General features: G+C 55.3%; 1 protein-coding gene across 4 annotated transcripts in view; it reads right to left on the reverse strand.

Moving 5' to 3' along the window:
* Positions 1–1,638: 1,638 nt before the first annotated feature.
* LRP1 (LDL receptor related protein 1) overlaps positions 1,639–23,806 on the reverse strand; it is a 124,213-nt gene continuing 102,045 nt past the window's right edge. For all 4 annotated transcript variants that reach the window (XM_058822044.1, XM_058822041.1, XM_058822042.1 and 1 more), the window contains exons 68-89: positions 23,190–23,306; positions 21,271–21,377; positions 21,029–21,161; positions 20,360–20,479; positions 18,920–19,042; positions 17,556–17,699; positions 17,339–17,473; positions 16,569–16,688; positions 15,560–15,831; positions 14,326–14,504; positions 13,528–13,634; positions 13,218–13,334; positions 12,942–13,118; positions 12,217–12,357; positions 11,524–11,697; positions 9,692–9,853; positions 7,179–7,353; positions 6,022–6,126; positions 5,780–5,844; positions 4,114–4,201; positions 3,879–4,023; positions 1,639–2,833 (exon numbers count right to left, since the gene is read on the reverse strand). In XM_058822044.1, the coding sequence (XP_058678027.1) occupies positions 2,693–2,833; positions 3,879–4,023; positions 4,114–4,201; positions 5,780–5,844; positions 6,022–6,126; positions 7,179–7,353; positions 9,692–9,853; positions 11,524–11,697; positions 12,217–12,357; positions 12,942–13,118; positions 13,218–13,334; positions 13,528–13,634; positions 14,326–14,504; positions 15,560–15,831; positions 16,569–16,688; positions 17,339–17,473; positions 17,556–17,699; positions 18,920–19,042; positions 20,360–20,479; positions 21,029–21,161; positions 21,271–21,377; positions 23,190–23,306 (3,047 nt within the window). In that variant the 3' untranslated portion in view covers positions 1,639–2,692. The remainder of the gene's footprint in view (positions 2,834–3,878; positions 4,024–4,113; positions 4,202–5,779; positions 5,845–6,021; positions 6,127–7,178; positions 7,354–9,691; positions 9,854–11,523; positions 11,698–12,216; positions 12,358–12,941; positions 13,119–13,217; positions 13,335–13,527; positions 13,635–14,325; positions 14,505–15,559; positions 15,832–16,568; positions 16,689–17,338; positions 17,474–17,555; positions 17,700–18,919; positions 19,043–20,359; positions 20,480–21,028; positions 21,162–21,270; positions 21,378–23,189; positions 23,307–23,806) is intronic.

Genomic DNA, 23,806 nt, shown 5'->3' on the forward strand with positions numbered 1-23,806 from the left:
GTACGAGCCCACGGGTCCCTGGGGGTAAAGGGGGCGTCCCAAGTGAGCCCCCCACTCACTTGGTGCTGTTCTGGTCGCCCCTGTGGTTGTGGCAGGGCGGGAGGGTGCCAGGGGCACCCCCAGGTATAGGGGGAACAGGGGAGGGGAAAATGGGGGGACATGGGGGTGCTAACCAGGGGACATGGGGGACAATGGGGGGATACTCTGGGGACATGGGAGACACAATGGGGGACAATGGGGAGGACATGGGGGACACAATGGGGAGACATGGAGGACAATGGGGGACATGGGGGATACAGGAAGGGGACATGGGGGACACAGAGGGGGGACACAATGGGGACATGGGGGACACTGGGTGGACATGGGGGATGCTCAGGGGACATGGGGGACACAGAAAAGGGACATGGGAGACGCAATGGAGGGATATGGGGGGACACTCAGGGGACATTGAGGATGCTCAGGGGACGTGGGAGACAATGGGGACATGGAGGACACAGAGGGGGGACGTGGGGGACAGTGGAGACATGAGGGACACTGAGGGGACACGGGGGACACAATGGGGGACATGGGGGATACTCAGGGACACGGAGGACAATGGGGGACATTGGGGACACAGAGAGGGGACATGGGGGATGCTCAGGGGACATGGGGGACACAGAGGGGACATGGGGGATACAGTGAGGGGACACAGGAGACACTCAGGGGACATGAGGGACAATGGGGGACATGGGGGACACACTGGGTGGACATGGGGGACACAGTGGGGGACATGGGAGATATTCAGGGTGCACTTATGGGGGGATCCATGGGGGCGTACAAGTGGGACACGAAGGCGGTGACACGTTGGGGGACATGGAGGGGCAGACACGGGAGGGGACACATAGGGGGACACAGGGGGGTCACACTGGAGGGTAACACGGAAGGTGACACATGGGGGGACAAGGGGGAGTCACATTGGGGGGAACACTGCTGCCCCCCAGCGCGTTCTCGATGGCGGTGTCGCCATCTGGTGGCGGCTCCCGGGACCGCGCGCGCCGCCGGTGCCGATTCCCGCTCCTGGTTCCCTTTCCCCCATTCCCCTTTACCATTCCCCTTTCCCTTTCCCTCTCCCCATTTCCCCATTCTCCATTCCTCATTCCCCATTCCCCATTCCCCTTTCCCTTCTCCCCATTTCCCCATCCCCATTCCCCCATTCCCATTCCCCATTCCCCCACTCCCCATCCCCATTCCTCACTCCCCATCCCCATTTCCCCATTCCCCCATTCCCCATTCTCCCTTCCCCATTCCCCTTTCCCTTCTCCCCATTCCCATTTCCCCATTCCCATCCCCATTTCCCCATTCCCCATTCCCAGTTCCCCATTCCCCATTCCCTTCTCCCAATTCCCCTTTCCCCTCTCCCCATCCCCATTCCCAAAAAACTTCCCCCTCCACCCTCTTACCCCCTCTCCAACCATCAGCCCACGCTTCACTTTTTAAAAATTTTATTTATAACAATATCTGTTTTGTTTAGTTGTAAAGTAATCCAGCAAAAATTATTAAAACATTTCCCCCCAATAAAAGGATGGGGTGTCCCCCCCCCGCCCCCCCCACATGCGTTTATTTCTTTATTTCTACTATAAAAGCTAGGTCATTTCCAGGGATTTTTTTTTTTGCATTTTTTTGGGTTTTTTATTATTTTTCCTGTTAAAAAATGTGCATGTTGGAGAGCAGGAGAGAGGAGGGGGGTGAGGGGTTGGGGACCCCCCCCCATCCCACAGCTCAGTGGGGCTGGGGGCTTCATCCTGACCCCTGTAACAGTCGGGGAGGGAATGGGGGAAAGGGAGGCAGAGAGAGGGAGGAGAAATTGGGAAAATTGGGGACGGAGGGGGGGAAGGAAAATTGGAAAATTGGGGAAGGAAAAGAGGGGAAAATTGGAAAATTGGGGAGGGGGGAAGGAAAAGAAGGGAGGGAGGGAAAAATTGGAGAACGAAGGGGGAAGGAAAAGAGGGGAGGGAGGGGAAAATTGGGAAAGGAGGGAGGAAGGAAAAAAGGGAAAATTGGAAAATTGGGGAGGGGGAAGGAAAAGAGAGGAGGGAGGGGAAAATTGGAAAATTGGGGAAGGAAAAGAGGGGAAGGAGGGGAAAATTGGGGAGGGCAGAAGGAAAAAAGGGGAAGGGGGAAATGGGGAGAAAAGAGGGGATGGAGGGGGAAAATGGGGTGAAAAATGGGAGGGAGGAGAATGAGGGGCTGGGGAGGAGCTGCAGGACAAGGGAGCAGCAAATTGAGGTGGGGGAATCAAATGGGGGTCCCTGGGGAGGGGAGCTCTGCACTTAGGGGGGGTTTGGGAGCATGTGGGACCCTCCTGTGCCTGCCCCCAAGCTGTGCCCCCTCCCCAGCAATGACCCCCAAGTGTCCCCCTCCAACCCCCAGCCCCGATGTGTTTGAGGAGGGAGAGGTGGGGAGAGGGGGAAAAGGGGAATGTCAAGAGATTTCAAATAAACCAAATGTAACGAAATTTCAAATAAAACAAAACAAAAAAAAAAAAAAACAAAAAAACCAAAACAAAAGCCGGGTCTGGCCTGAAACCAGGGGTGGGGGAGAGGGGGGAAATATACAGGTAATAATACTGCTCACATAGAAAAGTAATAATCCTTCATTTGTACATTTATACAGCGGCTCGTGGCCCCCCCCCGGCCCCCTCGTGCCCCCCCATCTATGCCAGGGGGTCTGCCAGGTCGTCGTCCCCCCCCCGGGCCAGCAGCTCCCGTTTCTCGTCCGTGCTGGCCAGGGAGTTGCGGCTGTTGTGGGCGCCCATGTAGAGCGTGGCGTACACGGGGTTGGTGAAGTTGGTGGGCTGCAAAAAAAGGGGGGCGGGGGGAAAAGGTGGGAGGGGGCACAGATATCCAAACATCCCCCCCCCCCCCCCCCCCCCGCCCAGCAATGCCATTTCTGGGGGTGGTCCCCATGCTGGGGTCACTCGGTGAGAGCCCCCAGTAGATGGGACCTACTCAAGGGACATGGGGCAGCTCTGCTGGCTCTGCCTGCCCCAAAAGCTTTGTGGCCCCTCAGAGCCCCCCAGCCCTAAAATCTGAGATCCCTCAGAGCCCCCCAATCCAAAACGTTTGAGACCCTTCACATCTCTCTAACTCCAAAGGCTTTGAGATCCCTCAGAGCCCCCCAGCCCCAAAATCTGAGACCCCTCAGAGCCCCCCAGCTTTGAGATCCCTCAGAGCCCCCCGGTCTCAAAACCTTTGTGACCCCTCAGAGACCCCAAAACCTTTCAGAATCCTCAGAGCCCCCCAGCCCCAAAATCTGAGACCCCTCTGATCCCCCAACTCAAAAACTCTGTGACCCTTCACAGCTCCCCAGCCCCAAAACCTTTGTGAACATCCAGTGTCCCCCAGCCCCAAAATCTGAGATCCCTCAGAGCCCCCCAACTCCAAACCCTTGAGCCCCCTCAGAGACCCCAAAACCTTTGAGACCCCCCCAACCTCAAAACCTTTGTAACTTTAGAGACCCCAAAGCCTTTGTGCCCCCTCAGAAACCCCACAACCTTTGAGACCCCTCAGAGCCCCCAACCCAAAGCTTTTGTGAAGCTTCAGAATCCCCCCAACCCCAAAACCTTCCAGACCCCTCAGAGCCCCCCAGCCCCAAAATCTGAGACCCCTCAGAGCCCCCCCAACTCCAAAACCTTTGAAACCCCTCAGAGACCCCAAAACCTTTGAGACCCCTCAGAGCCCCTCAGCCCCAAAACCTTTGTGATCCCTCAAAGCCTTTGCAACCTCTCAGAGAACCCAAAACCTTTGAGATCCTTCAGTGTCCCCAAAGACTTTGCGACCCCTCAAAGCCCCACCCCAGCACTTTGGGCAGGACCCTGCAGACCCCCCAGCCCCCCTCACCTTGTCGGGGTCCAGGGCAAAGTCAGCATCCAGCAGCTCCCCCACGTCGTCGTCGGGCTCCCCCTCGTACATTTTGTACGTGGGGTTCCCAATCTCCACGTTCATGGCACCGTTGGTCATCCTCTGGTGCTGGAAGCCCTTGGCACTGATGGGGAGGGGGCACAGGGTCAGTGACACCCCCAGAGTGTCCCCAAACCCTCGGGGAGCTCCTGTCCCTGTCCATGGCATCACTCACCCTTTAATTCTCCATTTGTACCACACGAAAGCCACCACGGTGAGGAGGATGAGGAGCAGCAGGATGGGGATGACGATGGAGGCGGTTCCTGAGAGAGGAAGGCACGGGACAGTCAGAGCCTGGGGACATGGGGGGCAGCTTGGGGTGGGACTGTCCCCCCTTTCACCACAGGATGGACGGCAGGAGGTGCTCAGGGGTAAACAGGGATCAGCAATACACCCATGGGTGTGGTGTGGGGTGAAAGGGGGTCACACAGTGCCCCCAAATTAATTTATATCCCCCAAAAAACCCATGGGAGTGGTGTGGAGTGAAAGGGGGTCACACAGTGCCCCCAAATTAACCTGCCCCCCAAAAAAACCCCTGGGTGTGGTGTGGGATGGAAGGAGGGTCACCCACTGCCCCTAAATTAACTTATATCCCCCAAAAAACTGCCCAACAAACTCCTGGGTGTGGTTTGGGATGGAAATGGGGTCACACAGTGCCCTCAAATTAATCTATATCCCCCCAAAAAACCGATGGGTGTGGCGTGCAATGGAAACAGGGGTTACCCACTGACCCCAAATTAACCTGTCCCCCAAAAACTGGCCAAGAAACCCCTTTAGTGTGGTGTGGCATGGAAGGGGGGGTCACCCATCCCCATTCATTGGGGGTCACCCCCAATTAATCTGACCCCCAATAAACCACCTGGGTGTGATGTGGGATGGAAGGGGGGGTCACACACTGCCCCCAAATTAACCTATCTCCCAAAAATACGCCCAAAAAAAAAAAGCCTGGGTGTGGTTTGAGATGGAAACAGGGGTCACAGAGTGCCCCCAAATTAACCTGTCCCCTCCAAAAATGCCCTAGGTATGGCATGGAGGGGGGGGGGGGGGGTCATACACTGCCCCCCAACAAAGTGCCCGACAAATCCCGGGGGTTTGGTGTGGGATGGAAGGGGAGTGATCCAGTGCCCCCACATTAATCTGCCCCCCAAAAAACTGCCCAACAAACCCCCAGGGTGTGGCGTGGGATGGAAGAGGGGTCACACAGTGCCCCCCCAAAAAAACCCTGGGTGTTGTGTGGGATGGAAAGGGGGGTCACACAGTGCCCCCAAATTAACCTGACCCCCAAAAAAGTGCCCAAAAAACCCCCTGGGTTTGGCGTGGCAAGGAAAGGGGAGTGTCTCCCAGCGCCCCCCACTTAAACCTGCCCCCCAAAAACCAGCCCCAAAACGCCCCTGTGTGTGGCATAGCATGGACGGGGGGTGTCCCCCAGTGCCCCCCACTTTTCCTATCCCCCATTAAACCCCCTGTGTGTGGTGTGGGATGGAAGGAGGGGAGGTCACACACTGCCCCCAAATTAACCTGCCCCCCAAAAAAGTGCCCAAAAAACCCCTTGGGTGTGGTGTGGGATGGAAGGAGGGGTCACACACTGCCCCCAAATTAACCTGCCCATCAACAAACTGCCCCCCAAAAACCAGCCCAAAAATCCCCCTGTGTGTGGCATAGCATGGAACGGGGGTGTCCCCCATTGCCCCCCACTTTTCCTATCCCCCATTAACCCCCTGTGTGTGGCATAGCATGGAACGGGGGTGTCCCCCAGTGCCCCCCACTTATCCTATCCCCCATTAACCCCCCTCAGTGTTGTGTGGCATGGAAGGGGGTGCCCCCCATTGTCCCCCACTCACGGCCGCTCTGCTGCTCGCCCAGCACCATCTCCTCGCAGCGCGGGCCCGTCCTGCCCGCCGGGCACCTGGGGGAGAGCAGCAGGGAGAGCAGCGGGGTTAGCGGGGCAGGGCCATGCAGGGCGGGAGGGAGGGACAGCTGGGGTGGGGCCGGGGCGGGGACACACATCGGGGGGCGTCAGTGACGTCCGGAGGGACACACGGCCCCTCTGAACCCCCCCTCAAAGCTCCCCCTCGTCTCTTACTGGCACTCTGGCAGCTGGCTCTTGTCGCTGATGGAGCAGGTGCCGCCGTGCAGGCAGAAATTGTCACAGGTCAGGCAGCTCGGGGCGATCTTGCCATCGGGGCAGCTGGGGGGGGCACAGGGGGTCAGCGCCATGGGTACCCCCAGATGCCCTGTGCCCTCCTCTGGGTGTTCTGTGCCCGCCCTGGGGTGTTCTGTGCCCGCCCTGGGGTGTTCTGTGCCCACCCTGGGGTGTTCTGTGCTACCCCCACCTGCCTTGTGCCCTCCCTGGGGTGTTCTGTGCCATCCATGGGGTGTTCTGTGCCATCCCCGAGTGTTCTGTGCCCTCCTCTGGTGTTCTGTGCCATCTCTGGGGTGTTCTGTGCCCGCCCTGGGGTGTTCTGTGCTACCCCCACCTGCCTTGTGCCCTCCCTGGGGTGTTCTGTGCCATCCCCGAGTGTTCTGTGCCCGCCCTGGGGTGTTCTGTGTCACACTGAGACACATCCACCTCATCCTCGCAGATTTATCCACCCTGAATTACCCACCCAGCTCTGGCCATCCCAGCCAGGTTTTTTCTGCTTTTCCCTGTGCCCACCACCCCTTTTTCCCCCTCCACATCCTCCTCATCCTGTTTTCTGTGCCCCCTTTTGGGTGTTCTCTGCCATCCCTCAGGTGTTTTGTGCCCATCCCTCGGGTGTTTTGTGCCCCCTCCAGGGTGTTCTGTGCCATCCTTGGGGTGTTCTGTGCCACCCCCAGGGTGTTCTGTGCCCTCCCTGGGGTGTTGTGTGCCCTCCCTGGGGTGTTGTGTGCCCTCCCTGGGTGTTCTGTGCCATCCCTCGGGTGTTCTGTGCTCCTCTCTGAGTGTTCTGTGCCCTCCTTGCGTGTTGTGTGCCCTCCCTGGGTGTTCTGTGCCATCCCTGGGGTGTTCTGTGCCATCCCTCGGGTGTTCTGTGCCCCCTCAGCCCCTCAGGACTCAGCTCTGGGCTCATCCCACCCCTGGGACACCAGAATGGGCTCTGGGGGACACACTGAGACACATCCACCTCCTCCTCATCCTCGCAGATTTATCCACCCTGAGTTACCCACCCAGCTCTGGCCATCCCTACCAATTTTTTTCTGCTTTTCCCTGTGCCCACCACCCCATTTTCCCCCCTCCAGCCCCACATTCCCAACACCTACATGCAGGAGACCTCTCCACTCTGCTTGTTGATGCTGCACTTGCCCTCCTGGCAGCGGGAGCACTTGTTCTCCTGGCACTGGGCACCCTCGAACTGAGGGGGGCAGCGGCACTGCTTGGCACCGCTGGCTGTCATCTGGCACACGCCGTCGTTCTCGCAGTAATCAAAGCATTGTCCTGGGGGGGACAAGGGGGTCAGGGTGGGCAGCACCTCCAGAGGAGCCCCCCAATCCCACAGAGCATCCCAGCAAAGAGGGGGAGCTGGAAATCCAATCCCATGGGGGCTGCTCTCAGGGATTCCCACAAATGAGAGGAAAATGGGAGCCCAATCCTTTGGTGTTGTCACCAGAGGGGACATAGAGGGTGGGAAAAACACAAAAGAGGGTTGGCAGCTCAACACTCTGGCATTGTCCCTAGAGGTCTGACCCCAGGCATCTCCAGGTGAGGGACACCCATCCTTCTCATCCCACACTAATGTTCCCAGACATTCCTAAATGAGGGACACCCACCCTTTTAACACCCAAATTGTCCCTAGACACCCTCAAATGAGTGACACCCTTCCTCCCAACATCTCCCCCACTGCTGTCCCCAGACAGGTGACTCCCATCCTTTTAATGTCCCCACTGATGTCCCCAGAGATCCCCCAATGAGTGACACCCACCCTTTTAATGCCCCCATTACTGTCCCCAGACAGGTGAGTGACACCCATCCTCCCAACACACCCCACTGCTGTCCCCACACATCCCCAAATGAATGACACCCATCCTTTTAACATCCCAATTGCTGTCCCCACACATCCCCAAATGAGTGACACCCATCCTTTTAACATCCCAATTGCTGTCCCCAGATGTCCCCAAATGAGGGACACCCATCCTTTTAACATCCCAATTGTTGTCCCCAGATGTCCCCAAATGAGGGACACCCATCCTTTTAACATCCCCAACTGTGGTCCCCAGACATCCCTGAGTGACACCCATCCTCCTGATGCCCCCATTTATGTCCCCACACATCCCCAAATGAGTGACACCCATCCTCTTAATGCCCCCATTGCTGTCCCCCGATGTCCCCAAATGAGTGACACCCACCCTCCCAACTCCCCCACTGCTGCCCCCAGATAGGTGAGGGACACCCATCCTCCTGATACCCCCATTTCTGTCCCCAGACATCTCCAAATGAATGACACCCATCCTTTTAACGTCCCCATTACTGTCCCCAGACATCTCCAAATGAGTGACACCCATTCTTTTAATGCCCCCCCTTGCTGTCCCCAGACAGGTGAGGGACACCCATCTTCCCAACATCCCCTACTGTTGTCCCCAGATGTCCCCAAATGAGGGACACCCATCCTTTTAATGCCCCATTGTTGTCCCCAGACATCCACAGATGAGTGACACCCATCCTTCCAACACCCCTTCCAACACTGCTGTCCCCAGATGTCCCCAAATGAGTGTCACCCATCCTTTTAATGCCCCCATTGTCGTCCCCAGACATCCCCAGGTGAGTGACACCCATCGTCCCAACATCCCCACTGCTGTCCCCACACAGATATGTGACTCTCATCCTTTTAATGTCCTCATTGTTGTCCCCCAGTGTCCCCAAATGAGTGACACCCATCATCCCAACTCCCCCATTATTGTCCCCAGACACCCCCAGGTGAGTGACACCCATCTTCCCAACACCCTCCACTACTGTCCCCAGACAGGTGAGGCACACCCATCCTTTTAATGTCCCCATTTCTGGCCCTAGACATCCCTAAATGAAGGACACCCATCCTCCCAACACCCCCTATTGTTGTCCCCAGACATCCCCAAATGAGTGACACTCATCCTTTTAACACCCAAATTGTCCCCAGACATCCCCAAATGAGTGACACCCATCCTCCCAACTCCCCCTCCCGATGTCCCCAGACATTCCCAGACAGGTGAGCGACTCCCATCCTCCCAACTCCCCCATTATTGTCCCCAGACATCCCCAAAGAGTGACACTCATCCTCCCAACATCCCCACTGCTGTCCCCACATGAGTGACACTCATCCTTTTAATGTCCCCATTGCTGTCCCCAGACGTCCCCAAATGAGTGACACCCATCCTTTTAATGTCCCCATTGCTGTCCCCAGACATCCCCAAATGAGTGACACCCATCCTTTTAACATCCCAATTGTTGTCCCCAGATGTCCCCAGGTAAGGAACACCCATCCTTCCAACACTCTTTCCAACACTGCTATCCCCAGACATCCCCAAATGAGTGACACCCACCCTTTTAACACCCAAATCGTCCCCACACGTCCCCAAACGAGTGTCCCCCATCCTCCCAGCGCCCTGGTGCTGTCCCCAGATGTCCCCAAATGAGTGACACCCACCCTTTTAACACCCAAATCGTCCCCACACGTCCCCAAATGAGTGTCCCCCACCCTCCCAGCGCCCCGGTGCTGTCCCCAGATGTCCCCAAATGAGTGCCACCCACCCCCCTGACGTGCCCCCCACCGTGCCAGCCGTGTCCCAGCAGTGCCACTCACGGTACTGGCAGCGGTCCCCGATGAAGGAGGGCGGGCAGCGGCAGCTGGGCTGGTTGCCCTGGTTGACGCTGCAGCTGCCGTTGTGCTGGCAGTAACCCGAGCACACCTGCTGGTTACACCTGGGGCCCGTGAAACCCGTGGGGCAGCGGCAGGTGGGCATTCCTGGGGAGAAAGAACATGTTAGTTCCTTCTGTAGGAGGGTCAGGACAGACGGACATGAGAGATCTCTGACGCCAGGGTGTGGAATTTGGGGTTTATTGCAAAGGGACAAGTGCAGGGAGCTGCTGGGAGCTGCCAGGCACAGCTCAGAGCAGCCCCAAGAGAAGAAAGGGGTAAAGAGAGAGGTAAAGAGAGTGGCAAAGAGGATGAGAGAGTGAGTGAGGCTCCCATTACAATACAATAAATCTTCTGGTCGTGGAATTTCGGGTTTATTGCAAAGGGCCAAGTGTAGGGAGCTGCTGGGAGCTGCCAGACACAGCTGGAGCAGGACTGAGAGAGGGAGAGAGAGGTAAAGAGGCTAAGAGAGCGAGGTTCCCGTTATAAATCTTCTTTTGGTTGTGGAATTTGGGGTTTATTGAAGTGCAGGGATCTGTTTGGAGCTGCCAACCACAGCTCGGAGCAGGACTGAGAGAAGAGAGGGGTAGAGAGGACGAGAGGGGGAGAGAGTAAGAGGATGAGAGAGCGAGGTTCCCGTTCCAATACAATAAATCTTCTTCTGTGTTGAATATTCTGATTCTCACTAACCAATCTAGTACAAGATACAAATCCTACAGCATTTCCATACAGCCTATAAGAATCATTACATCACCATACTGTGTTACATTTTAAACCCTAAAAACTCCTCTTTGGGCCCCTTCTGCCAAGCAAGTATAAACTTGCTTTCATTTCAATCTTGCTTATATTTTCCATATTCTCAAAATCTTTTGCCAGGCAATCATATTTGCAAGGCTTTCCTGTTTCATCTTCCTCAACACTTCACCTGTCTGTCTGTGTGTCTGTCTGTGTGTCTGTCTGTCTGTGATCCCCCCCGGCTCACCTAAACTTGCTTTCATTTCAATCTCGCTTATAGTTTCCATATTCTCAAAATCTTTTGCCAGATCTTCCCTAACATCCCCACCTCTCTGCCTGTGTCTCTGACCTCTCTGTCCGTGTGTCTGTCTGTCTGTGACCCCCCCTGGTTCACCTAAACTTGCTTTCATTTCAACCTGACTTATAGTCTAACTATTTCCAAAATCTTTTGCCAGGCAATCCTATTTATGAGACTTTCCTATTTCATCTCCCCAACACTTCACCTGTCTGTCTGTGTGTCTGTCTGTGTGTCTGTCTGTGACCCTCCCAGCTCACCTAAACTTGCTTTCACTTCAATCTCACTCATAGTTTCCATATTCTCACAATCTTCTGCCAAGCAAGCCTATTTATAAGGCTTTCTGTTTCATCTTCACCAACATCCTCACCTCTGTGTGTGTGTGTGTGTGTGTGTGTGTGTGTGTGTGTGTGTGTGTGTGTCTATCTGTGCGTCTGTCTGTCCGTGATCCAACCTGGCTCACCTACACTTGCTTTCACTTCAATCTCACTTACATTTTCCATATTCTCAAAATCTTTTGCCAGACAATCATATTTATAAGGCTTTCCTGTTTCATCTTCCCTGACTGTCTGTGTGTCTGTCCGTCTGTGATCCCGCCTGGTTCACCTAAACTTGCTTTCATTTCCATCTCGCTTATAGTTTCCATATTCTCAAACTCAATCATATTTACAAGGCTTTCCTGTTCCATCTCCCCCAACACCCCACCTGTCTGTCCGTGTGTCCATCCATCCGTGACCCCCTGGCTCACCTGAGGGGGAGGCAGCGCAGGTGCCCCCGTTCTGGCAGAAGCCTGAGCACTGGTTGATCTGGCACCTGTCCCCGCTGTAGTGGGGCTGGCATCGACACTTTGCCTGCTTGCGGGCATTCAGGAAGCAGCTGCCACCATTCAGGCACTCCAGGTCACACGTATCGGTGGTGGGCACTGCCAGGGAGGGGTGAAAAATGTGAAAAATATAAAAAATGTGAATTTTATGCTTGGTTTTTGGTGAATATTCAAGTGAATGTTATATGTGTTGTGTTAGAAAGTGATGGTGCATTAGTTCTCTTAAGTAGTGTGGTGGGGTTAAATATAAATATAAATATAAATATAAATATAAATATAAATATAAATATAAATATAAATATAAATATAAATATAAATATAAATATAAATATAAATATAAATATGGCATAGATATAGATATACAGATACAGATATAAATATGGATATAAATTTATAGACATAAATATAAACATAAATAAATATAAATACAAATAAGATATAGATAATATAGATATAGATGATATAGATATAAATATACCTAAATATACCTAAATATAAATATAAAAATATAAATATAGATGCACAGAGGCACGGAGGGGATGGAAGCGAGCAGGGCTGTGCTGGCAGGACCCAACCTCCCTCCTCATCCTCATCCTCACCTTCTCTGGTGTCACCTACCTACAGGGGACACGGTGGGCGAGGAGACAACCACACAGGTGCCATTGTCCAGGCGTTTGCCATTGGGGCAGGTGCACACGGGGCCACTGGGGCTGAGCAGGCAGAGCCACTCGCACTTCTTACGGTCACAAGGGTTGGTCACTGCAGGAGGAAAGGGCACAGATGGTGAGGACAGTGAGGTGGTGACCCATAGCCCTTCTTGCTCCTCTAGGACATTCTCCTCCACAGCTCTGTGCTGCCCCATCCATGCTCTGAGGTCCTGAGGTTGCCACCTGGACAGCTGGACTCTCCAAAACCACTTCACCAACCCCCAGCTCTGCCCACCCAGACATCCTCACTTTGGGCAGGAATTTGGGGGTCTGAGTCCCCTCAAACTCAGTGTAGGAGGAGAGGGCACAGATGGTGAGGACAGCAGGGTAGTGACAGCATGGTGACCCACAACTCTTCTTGCTCCTCTAGGACACTCCTCTCCACAGCTCTGTGGTGTCCCATCCATGCCCTGAGGTCACCACCTGGCCAGTTGGACTCCCCAAATCCACCTCACCAACCCCCTGCTCTGCCCACCCAGACACCCCCACTTTGGGTAAGAACTTGGGGGTCTGAGTCCCCTCTTCCCAATCCCTGCCGACACCTCCCTCACCCTCCGGCACCTCACACCCGGTATCACCCCCTAGCACCTCCCCACCACCCCAGGAGCAGGGTGGGGGTCCCAGGCCCTCACCCACCCTCTGGCTGCTTGTACTGGTGGTAGAGCACCACGTCGGTGGCGTGGTTGAGGCCGGAGGTCAGGTTGGTGACGGGCTTGTTCCCAAATTTGTGGATCTTGAAGATGCGGTTGTTGATATAGGTGACGCCGTAGATGTAGTCCTCAAAGATGTCGATGCTGAACGGGTGGCTCAGCCCTGGGGAAGCCAGCAGAAGACATGTGGAGGCAGGAATTTGGGGATTTGGGGATTTGGGGTGGGTTCTGAGGCCAGGGACCCCCATGGAACACCCCTTACCCTTCTTGTTGTCGATGGCCACCACGGGGTCAGTGCCGTTGAGGCGGATGCTGCCGATGACGGAGAGCTTGGCATCAGCCCAGTACAGCCTCTCATTGTGGTAATCCACAGCCAGACCTGGGGGGACACAGCCCTCAGTGAGCCCTCAAGCCCCTCCTGAGCAGCTGACCCACACAGCAGCACCCCCACTTGCCCTACACCCTTCTGCCATGGGGCTCTGAGCCCTCAGAACAACCCTCCCCAACAGAAATGGGTTGAATGTGTCCCCATTGTGGCTTTTGTCCCCCTTCCTGTCACCTGTCTGCCTCACCTGTTGGCCACTGGATGTTGTCCTGCACCAGGGTCTCCCGCAGAGTCCCATCCATGGCAGCTGTCTCGATCTTGGGGTGATTGCCCCAGTCTGACCAGTACATGGTTCTGTAAGGACACAGGCAGGTCAATCCCAGGGGAATTGGAGAAACCCTCCCACACCATCCCCACAGCATCCTGGAGTCATCAGGCAACTCAAGAAGGCACAGAGAGTGATCCTGGGACACATGGGTGGTGAGGGGAGTGCTGTGAGGGATGGACAGACGGATGGGAAGTCCCAGGGGAACTTTCCATCCACAGTTGTCAATTCCGGACAGCCCAATGACCAAGGAGGAGAAACCCTCCCACACCATCCCCATGGCAACCTGGAGTCACCAGGCAACTCTGGGGCAACTCGAGAAGACACAGAGAGTGACCCATGGGTGGGTTTGTGGTGAAGGGAGTGTGATGAGGGATGGACAGAGGGATGGGAAGTCCCAGAGGAAGAGGACAACCCAATGACCAGGGAGGAGAAACTCTCCCACACCATCCCCACAGTATCCTGGAGTCACCAGGCAACTTGAGAAGACACAAAGCGTGACACTGGGACACACGGGTAGGTGAGGGCTGGGCAGAGGGATGGGAAGTCCCAGAGGAACAGGACAGACCAATAACCAGGGAGGAGAAATCCTTCCACATCATCCCCATGGTATCCTGGAGTCACCAGACAACTTGAGAAGACACAGAGCATGATCCTGGGACACATGGGTGATGAGGGGAGTGCTGTGAGAGACAGACAGAAGGATGGGAAGTCCCTCACCCCCTCAGTGGGTCCACCACGATGGCGTGGGGCTCGTCGATCATCCCCGAGATCAGCGTCTTGCGGTTCTCGCCCTTCATCTGCGCCACCTCAATCACGTCCCGCCCCGAGTCCGTCCAGTAGATGTTCCCGGCCACCCAATCGATGGCGATTCCCCTTGGCATCTTCAACCCTGAGATCTGTGTGGGGCAGTGTTGTGGTGTGATGGAACAGCCTGTCTCAGTCATGCTGGTTCTTTCCCCAGGTGTGCCAATCACCTCTCCCTTCCCCTCCCTTGCTCCTTGCTGAGTGCTCTCTGTCAATCTTGGCATTCCAGAAGGGTGTCATGTGATTGGTGAAGTTCAAAAGATGCCTCTCAGCCCTGGGGACATTGGGCCATCCAGGTGTCATTTGTTCCCTGAGATTTCCCCCCCCTTACCTGGTTGGTGGCTCCCTACCCCTTCCCTGCCCCTCTCCCCGGGGTTAAAAGGAACAGCAACCACGGGGTGGGGAAGTTCTGTTGGAGCTGTTGCTGCATTCAGAGGCCTGTGGGCCACAACAAAGCTCTGGATCCAAACCCTCCAGCAGAACCGACTCCTTTCCTTCACCATGGCCTTAAAGCTTCTCTGCCAGAGGTAAACCTGAGCTCCTTGCAAGCCTGGACTTGTCCCAAGCACCCAGCTGCAATATCCAGCTGGCCAAAGGTATCTCTGGGGTGAAACCACCACAGCTGCTGCCTTTGGTCAAGCAGCAAGGACTGGACAATCCCAGGCATGTTCCATCTGGCTATATTGGTATTTAATTCCAATATAACGGTGCCCAGTGTGAGGCAGCTCCATCCTGGGGATGGATCAGTCAGGGAAGAGACCCCCGAGGTGAAACCACCACAGATGCCAACTTTGGTCAAGCAGCAAGAGCCAGACAAGCCCAGGCATGTTCCATCCATCTATATTGGTATTTAATTCCAATATCTTGGTGCCCAACATGGGGCAGATCGATCCTGGGGACGGATCAGTCAGGGAAGACACCTTTGAGGTGGCACCCTCACTTTTGTTGCAATATCCAGCCAGCCAAAGGTGTCTCTGAGGTGAAACCACCACAGTTGCTGCCTCTGGCCAAGCAGCAAGGGCCAGATGAACCCAGGCATGTCCCATCCAGCTCTATTGGTATTTAATTCCAATAGGGCAGAGTGGGGACAGTGAGAGGAGAGGAAACCACCAGCCCATCCCTCCATGCCCTGGCAGAGCTCGCTCACGTTCAGGTGGGTGACGCCGCCGTCGATCTGGCGCCGGTTGCGGTTGGAGGCGGTGGAGGCGGACGAGGAGGCGGGCAGCTCCCGGTAGGAGATCCTGCCCGTGTGCCAGTTGGTCCAGTAGATCTTGTTGCCCTTGACGTAGATGTCCATGGCGTCGATGCGCACGTTCTCGTCGCCCTGGAAGGCCGGCTCGTAGGCGGAGTTGGGGTTGAAGGGGTACATGCTCCTGATCTTGTTGTCGTCTGCGATGTAGAGGATCTGGTGCTCAGAGCCTGAAGAGGAAGAGGAGGAGCAGGAGAGGTTGGCATGAGTTGGATGTAGAGGATCTGGTGCTCAGAGCCTCAAGAGGAAGAGGAGAGGTTGGCATGGGTTGGACTGGGAAGAGGGGCTCAGCCAGGAGTGGGGATCTCCTGATCTTGTCATCTGCGATGTAGAGGAGGAGGAAGAGGAGGAGGAGGAGGAGGAGGACGAGGACGAAGATGAGGACAAGGGGGACAAGGAGGACATGGACGAGGAGCAGGAGGAGGAGGACGAGTAGAGGTTGGCATGGGTTGGACAGGGAAGAGGGGCTCAGCCAGGAGTGGGGATCTCCTGATCTTGTCATCTGCGATGTAGAGGATCTGGTGCTCAGAGCCTGAAGAGGAAGAGGAGGAGGAGGAGGAGGAGGATTGACAGAGCTGCATTTCATTTGGGTCTGTGGGGTCTCTATGGGGTCTGTGAGGTCTCTGTGGGGTCTTTGGGATTCAATGGGATCTGTGGGGTCTCTGTGGGGTCTGTGGGATTTCTGTGGGGTCCCCGTGGGTCTGTGGGGTCTCTGTTGGATCTCTGGGACTCAATGGGATTTGTGGGGTCTCTGTGGGGTCCCTGTGGGTCTGTGAGGTCTCTGTGGAGTCTCTCTGGGGTCTGTGGGACTCAATGGATTGGAGGGAAGAGCAAAGGATTCCCACAGGAGCTCTGGGGGGCTCCTGGGCACACACAGAACCCACGTGAGTCCCTGTTCCCTCCTGACCTTCTGCCTTGCACATGCTGTCCGTCTTCATGAAGTTCTTGGCGCAGCTGCAGACGTGGGAGCCCTTGGTGTTGTTGCAGAGCTGGGAGCAAGTCCCAAAGCGCAGGCACTCGTTGATGTCTGGGCAGGGGGAGGTGGAATCAGGGGAAGAACAAAAAACTGCCCCCACAGACCCCAAGGACACCATCCTTGCCACCCCACCCCATCCCAGCTGTGAAATCACATCTCAATGGTAAAAACCAGAATTCACAGCCCAATCCTGAGGCCTCTCCAGCAGCAGCAGGAAATACCTTGGCAAAAATTCTTGTCTGGAACCTTCTGGAAGCCTCTACGGCAGGTGCAGTAGGAGGTGGACTGGGACTGGACACAGTGGGCCTTATCCCCAACATGGTGGTGTTGGACACAGTGGGCCTCATCCCCAACATGGTGGTGTTGGACACAATGGGCCTCATCCCCAACATGGTGGTGTTGGCCACATTGGGCCTCATCCCCACATGGTGGTGTTGGACACAGTGGGCCTCATCCCCCCACATGGTGGTGTTGATCATCCCCACACATGATGGTGTTGGACACAGTAGGCCTCATCCCCACACATGGTGGTGTTGGACACAGTGGGCCTCATCCCCACACATGATGGTATTGGACTCACTGGGCCTCATCCCCAACATGGTGGTGTTGGACACCATGGGCATCATCCCACCTGTGAAATCATGCCTCACTGATAAAAACCAAACCCCACAGCCCAATCCTGAGGCTCTCCAGCAGCATACCTTGGCAAAAATTCTTGTCTGGAACCTTCTGGAAGCCTCTACGGCAGGTGCAGTAGGAGGTGGACTGGGACTGGACGCAGTGGGCCTCGTCCCCACACATGGTGGTGTTGGTCTTGCAGTCATATGACTTGTGCTCTGTGGTGGGACACGTGTGTCACACGCGTGTCACAGCGAGTCCCCCCCAGTCCCCACCATGCCCCCCAGCTCCCCCACCCACCGTGGGAGCAGGATTCCTCATCAGAGCCATCTCCACAGTCATCGAAGAAGTTGCAGCGGAGGTTGGCACTGATGCACTTCTTGTTCCCACACAGGAACTCGTTCTTGTCCTGGCTGCAGCTCTTGGGCTTGGCCGTGGGTGACTCTGAGGGTGAGGGACAGCAGATGTGACCCCCATGTCCACGGGACCCTCTGGGAGCAGGCAGGGACTTGGGACCTTGCATCCACAACCCCAATTTTGGGAGGAAACACCAAAAGCCAACCCCAATCCCTGATTTCGTGAGGAAAGACCAAAAGCCAACCCCAACAACTGATTTTGGGAGGAAAGACCAAAAGCCAACCCCAACACCTGATTTTGGAAGAAAGACTGGGCAAAGCCAACCCCAAGACCTCATTTTGGGAAGAAAGACCAAAAGCCAACCCCAACAGCTGGGCTGAACTTTGGGCTCTGGGAGGGCCTTCCCAAAGGCCAACAGTGACTTCCAGGCAGCTTGGCCAGGCAGGCTCAGGCCTGTGAGGCTCAGAAAACCACAATGCCTGCCATGCTCCTGCTTCTCTCCCAGGCTTCCAGTTCCATGCCTTCTCCCTGAATATGTCTCACAGTTTCCATCTCCTGATGTGCTGTGAAAGCCTCCTGTGGCCTGGAGAGCACACCATGGAGAGCAAAGGGCAGCAGATGTCACTGGTGTCCTGCCCCCATCTCCCCACTGCTCAAGCAGCACCCTTTGGACATGTTCTCTTCCAGGCTTCCAGCTTCATGCCTTCTCTCTGAATATATATCACAGTTTCCATGTGCTGTGAAAGCCATGACACCTCCTGTGGCCAGGAGAGCACACCAAGGAGCGCAAATGGCAGCAGATGTCACCAGAGCCAGCACTGGTGTCCTGTTCCCATCTCCCATCTCCCCACTGCTCAAGCAGCACCCTTTGGACATGTTCTCTCCCAGGCTTCCAGTTTCATGCCCTCTCTCTGAATATGTACCACAGTTTCCATCTCCTGATGTGCTGTGAAAGCGTCCTGTGACCAGGAGAGCACATCAAGGAACACAAACAGCAGCAGATGTCACTGGCGTCCTGTCCCCTTCTCCCCACTGCTCAAACAGCACCTTTTGGAGACATTTCTGTCCCAGGCTTCCAGTTTCATGCCTTCTCCCTGAATATGCACCACAGTTTCCATGTCCTGATGTGCTGTGAAAGCCATGACACCTGCTGCATACCAAGGAGTCAGGCAGCGCAAACGGCAGCAGATGTCACCGGTGTCCTGCCCCCATCTCCCCACTGCTCCAGCAGCACCCTTTGGACCTGAGCAGCATTTCAGAGCTGCAGTGGCAGAGCTGAGGGAGAAGGATCAGCCCCCCTCACTCACCGCAGTCCTTCTCATCCGTGTTGTCTCCACAGTTGTCGATCCCGTCGCACTGCCGACCGATCCACAGACACACGCGGTCGTTCTTGCAGCGGAACGGTCTGTTGGGGGGACACTGGAATTTCACTGCACCAGCAAACAGAAACAAACGGTGACGGTGAAAGGAGACGCCGGAGCCAGGCTGTCACACATGTCACACGAGCTGCTGCTCGGCCTCTGCCCCCGCTCAGCTCTCCGCTAAGGGCTGTCCCACGCGGCCCAGAGGGCTCCGGAGGCTGAAGCAGAGAGACTGAAGCAGAGACAATCTGGCTGCTGTGAGCCCTCTCCTCACCCAGCCCACTCCCCATCACCAGCCCCTCAATCAGAGTCACCTCCTGACACAGACATGGTTTATGAAAAATCCTTTCCTTAGGATTTTTTCTCCTAAGAAACTGAGGGGACATGTCAGTCCTCCCTCCTCATCACCAGCCCCTCAATCAGAGTCACCCCCTGACACAGACATCTTCGATGAAAAATCCTTTACTTAGGATTTTTTCTCCTAAGAAGCCAAGAGGCCTCAAGAATAAAATGTAAACATTGATTATCTGCTGCTGTGGAATGCAACAGGTGCATCTGTGATTGGTCTCAGAGTTGTTTCTAATTAATGGCCAATCACAGTGAGCTGGCTCAGACTCTGTCCCAGACAGAAGCTTTTGTTATCATTCCTTCTTTTTCTATTCTTAGCTAACCTTCTGATGAAATCCTTTATTCTATTCTTTTAGTATAGTTTTAATATAATATAGTATATAATATATATGTGTATATATATAATAAAATAGAATAAAATAGAATAAAATAGTATAATATAATATAATATAATATAATATAATATAATATAATATAATATATATTAAATAATAATATTAAATGTATTTAAAATAATATATTAAAATAAATTATAAATTAAATTAAAATTAAATATAAATTAAATAGAAATGAAATTATAAATATATTAATATTAAGTATAATTATGAAATTAAGAATAATATATTAAAATGTACTATGAATATATTATATTAGAAATATATTTTATATTATAAACAATATAATAATATTATTAAAATTATTAATAATGATATATTAAAATATATCTTCTAAATCTATTATATATATTAGAAATATATTTTATATTATAAATAATAATATTATTAAAATTATTATTGATAATATTAAAATAATAAATCAAGCTTTCTGAAACATAGAGTCAAATCCTATCTCTTCCCTCATCTTCAGACCCCTGTGAACACAGTCACAACTTCCAAGCCCTCACCTGCACCAGCCACCCCCCAGAGGTCCCCCCCAGACCCTCTGGTCCCCCTCTAATCCCCCTCTGGTGCTCAGGCTCCAGGAGTGTCCCCCCCATCCTGGGCTATGGGGCTTGGGGACAGGGGCAGTGTCACTCACAGCACTCCTCAGGATTCTCGTCTGAGTTGTCCCCACAATCGTCCTCCCCGTCACACTTCCAGGCCAGGGGCTTGCACAGGGTGTTGTTGCACTGGAACTCGTCCAGGGGACACGTGCGGACTGTGACAGAGCAAGGGGGACATGTCAGTGCAGGAGGGGACATGGCAGGGCAAGGGGGGACATGGCAGAGCAAGGGGGGACATGGCAGAGCAACAGGGGACATGTCAGTGCAGCAGGGGACATGGCAGGGCAAGGGGGGACACGGCAGGGCAAGGGGGTGATGTGTCAGTGCAACAGGGGATGTGTCAGGGCAAGGGGGACATATCAGAGCAAGGGGGAAAATGTCAGTGCAAGAGGGGACGTGTCAGTGCAAGGGGGACATGGCAGAACAACAGAGGGACACATCAGTGCAAGAGGGGACATGTCACTGCAAGAGGGGATACGTCATCTCATGCTTCCCTCCTGCCAAACCCCCACTCTGGGGCTGCAATTCCAATTTCCCACATGCACAGGGGGTCTCCAGAGCTGAGGCATTTCCATGTCCGTGCACGCTCCAGATTGGGACACACACACAGAGCAGCACTCCCACCCATAGCAGGGACACAGTGACACCAGGGCAGGGATTGGGGGACACCAGCAGCCCCGGGGGACACCCAGCAGTGCCATTACCCCCTGTGCCACAGTTCTCCTCGTCGCTGCCATCCATGCAGTCGGCGTCGGCGTCGCAGCGCCAGCGCATGGGGATGCAGTGCCCGTTCTTGCACTTGAACTGGTCAAACTCACAGCGAGGGGTGCAGTCTTTCTGCAGGGGACAAGCAAGGGACACAGTGGGCATGGCAGGCCCCTGTGCTGTTGCCACCGCCCCAGGGCAGGGGCAGAAGGGAGGTTTTGTGTCCCCATCCTGCTCGTACCTCGTCAGAGCCATCGGCGCAGTCGTGGTCACCGTCGCATTTCCACCTGCCCGCGATGCAGCGGCCGTTGGCACAGGAGAACTCGCTCTCAGAGCAGGGCCTGGGTGCTGGGGACAGAGCACAGAGGGTGCCCTGAGCGTGGGGACAGCCTGTGAGGGCAGGGGGTGTCCCTGGCCAGCAACTGTGGGGCCACAGGGTGACAGGGACACTGGGGACAGGGGGTACAGGCAGAGCTATGGGAGCTCACAGAGGGGCACAGCTGGTACCAACTCCCACCACTCCCTGTGGAGGGTTTGGGGGACACTGTGTCCACACAGCCTGGCTGTCAGGGTGCTGGGGACAGAGCACAGAGTGTGAGAACAGCCTGTGAGGGCAGGGGGTGTCCCTGGTCAGCAGCTGGAGGGGCACAGGGTGACACAGACACATGGCCAGTAGCACTGGGGACAGGGGATACAGGCAGAGCTACCAGAGGAGCACAGCTGGTATCAACTCCCAAACCCTTCCCACACCATCCCTGTGGGGGTTTTGGGGGACACTGTGGTCACTGAGGTCACTCCTCTCCACAGGGCAGCACCAGCCCCACTGCTGCCCACCCCAGCTGCAGGAGGAACTGCAGCAGTGCCCTGGCAGTGCCCAGCCTCACCCCTGTGCCCCCTCACAGGGCATGGGCACAGCTCACAGCTCACTGGCACAGCCTGTGCCACATCCAGCAGGATGGCACCTGGCACAGCCGCCCACCTGGGATGGCTTTTGGGACCCTTCCCCTCCCTATAGCCCCCATAGGGGTATTGGGGCACAGGGACCCCCCACTCATGGCACAGGACTGTGGGGAACAGGGGGTGTCCAGAGGGAGCAGGGAGAGGTGGGGATGGGGTTTGGAGCCAAATCCAAGCCATGCAGAGCCCTGCAGAGCAGCAGGGTCAGACCCTCCCCAGTTCCATGGATGGAGATGCTTGTGCTGATGCTCAATAAATCCACCTGGACTGTCCAGTCCCACCTAGAAATTATTGTCTTCACTGGGTTTTAGAGAGAGACTGTAACACGGAATTAAAAGATTTTGGCAGGAACCTACCTCTGTGTGCCCCATAACGACAGTGTGGAAATGGAGAAAAACATAAGATGAGGTGAAATGGCACAAAACTCAAAAAACACGACGGGAAATCAACAGAAAAGAAAAAACAAAAGCTGCACCCTGAAGAGCTGCAGGAAGATCAGAGAGACCCAGTCGGCACTGTGGGGTGGGAGAGGGGCTGGCAGCAGACCCTGGGCAGACTGGACCCCTCTGGGTGCTGTGGGGTGGGACAGGATCAAGCAGAGACCCTGGTGCCATCCCATGGGCAGCCTGGAACCCCTTTGGGTGCTGTGGGGTGGGCAGCAAACCCTGGTGCCATCCCATGGGCAGCTTGGGACCCTCTGTGTGTCCCCACTGCCATCCCAGGTGGCACTGCCATGAAGGAGGTGACACAGGGGGTGATGCTTGGTGGCAAAGCAGGACAAGGTGCCCTCAGGTGACTCTGCTGGGCCTCTCATGCTGCTGCAGGGAGGGTGTTGGGGTCACCCCTTGAGTGTCACTTGTCACCTTTGGGGTGTCTCATTGGCACAGGGACAGGGTCAGTGCTGTCCCCACAGGAGGGCATGGATGGGATAGGGACAGGGACGGGGAGAGGGAGAGGGACAGGGACAGGGTCAGCACTGCCCCAAAGGAGGGCATGGATGGCACAGGGACAGTGACAAGGACAGGGTCACCATTGCCCCAAAGGAGGGCATAGATGGCATGGGAAAAGGGACAGGGACATTTTTGCCCCAAAGGAGGGCATGGATGGCACAAGGACAGCCCTGTCCTGGCTGGGGTGGCCCAAACCTGTCCCCTGAGCAGTGCTCCCCCATGGGGACAGCAGGGGCAGGGGAGTGGCACGTACTGCAGCTCTCCTCGTCGGAGTTGTCCCCGCAGTCGTTGTCGTAGTCGCACTGCCAGCGGCCCGGCACGCAGCGGTTGTTCTTGCAGCGGAACTGGTACGGCTCGCACGTGCGCTCGTCTGGGGACAGCGGGGACAATGGGGACAGGTCAGGGACAGGGTCATGGATAGGGACAGGGACAGGTCAGGGAAATGTCAGGGACAGGGACAGGGACAGGGACAGGTCAGAGAACTGGTACGGCTCGCACGTGCGCTCGTCTGGGGGGACAGGGACATGTCAGGGACAGGGACAGGACAGGGACACATCAGGGCTGCTGGTGGGACAGCAGGGACAGGGACAGGTCAGGGACAGGGACAGGGCAGAGAACTGGTACGGCTCACATGTGCGCTCATCTGGGGACAATGGGGACAAGTCAGGGACAGGGACAGGTCAGGGCTGCTGGGGGACAGCAGGGACAGGGACAGGGGTCAGCACTGCCCCAAAGGAGGGCATGGATGGCACAGGGACATGGATGGCACGGGGACAGGGGTCAGCACTGCCCCGTACAATGGGACAGGGATGGGATCAGCACTGCTCCAGTGAGGGCAGGAATGGGACAAGGACAGAGGTCAGCACTGCC

The sequence above is a fragment of the Ammospiza caudacuta genome, chromosome 31, assembly GCF_027887145.1.
Source record: "Ammospiza caudacuta isolate bAmmCau1 chromosome 31, bAmmCau1.pri, whole genome shotgun sequence".
NCBI classification, from domain to species: Eukaryota; Metazoa; Chordata; class Aves; order Passeriformes; family Passerellidae; genus Ammospiza; species Ammospiza caudacuta.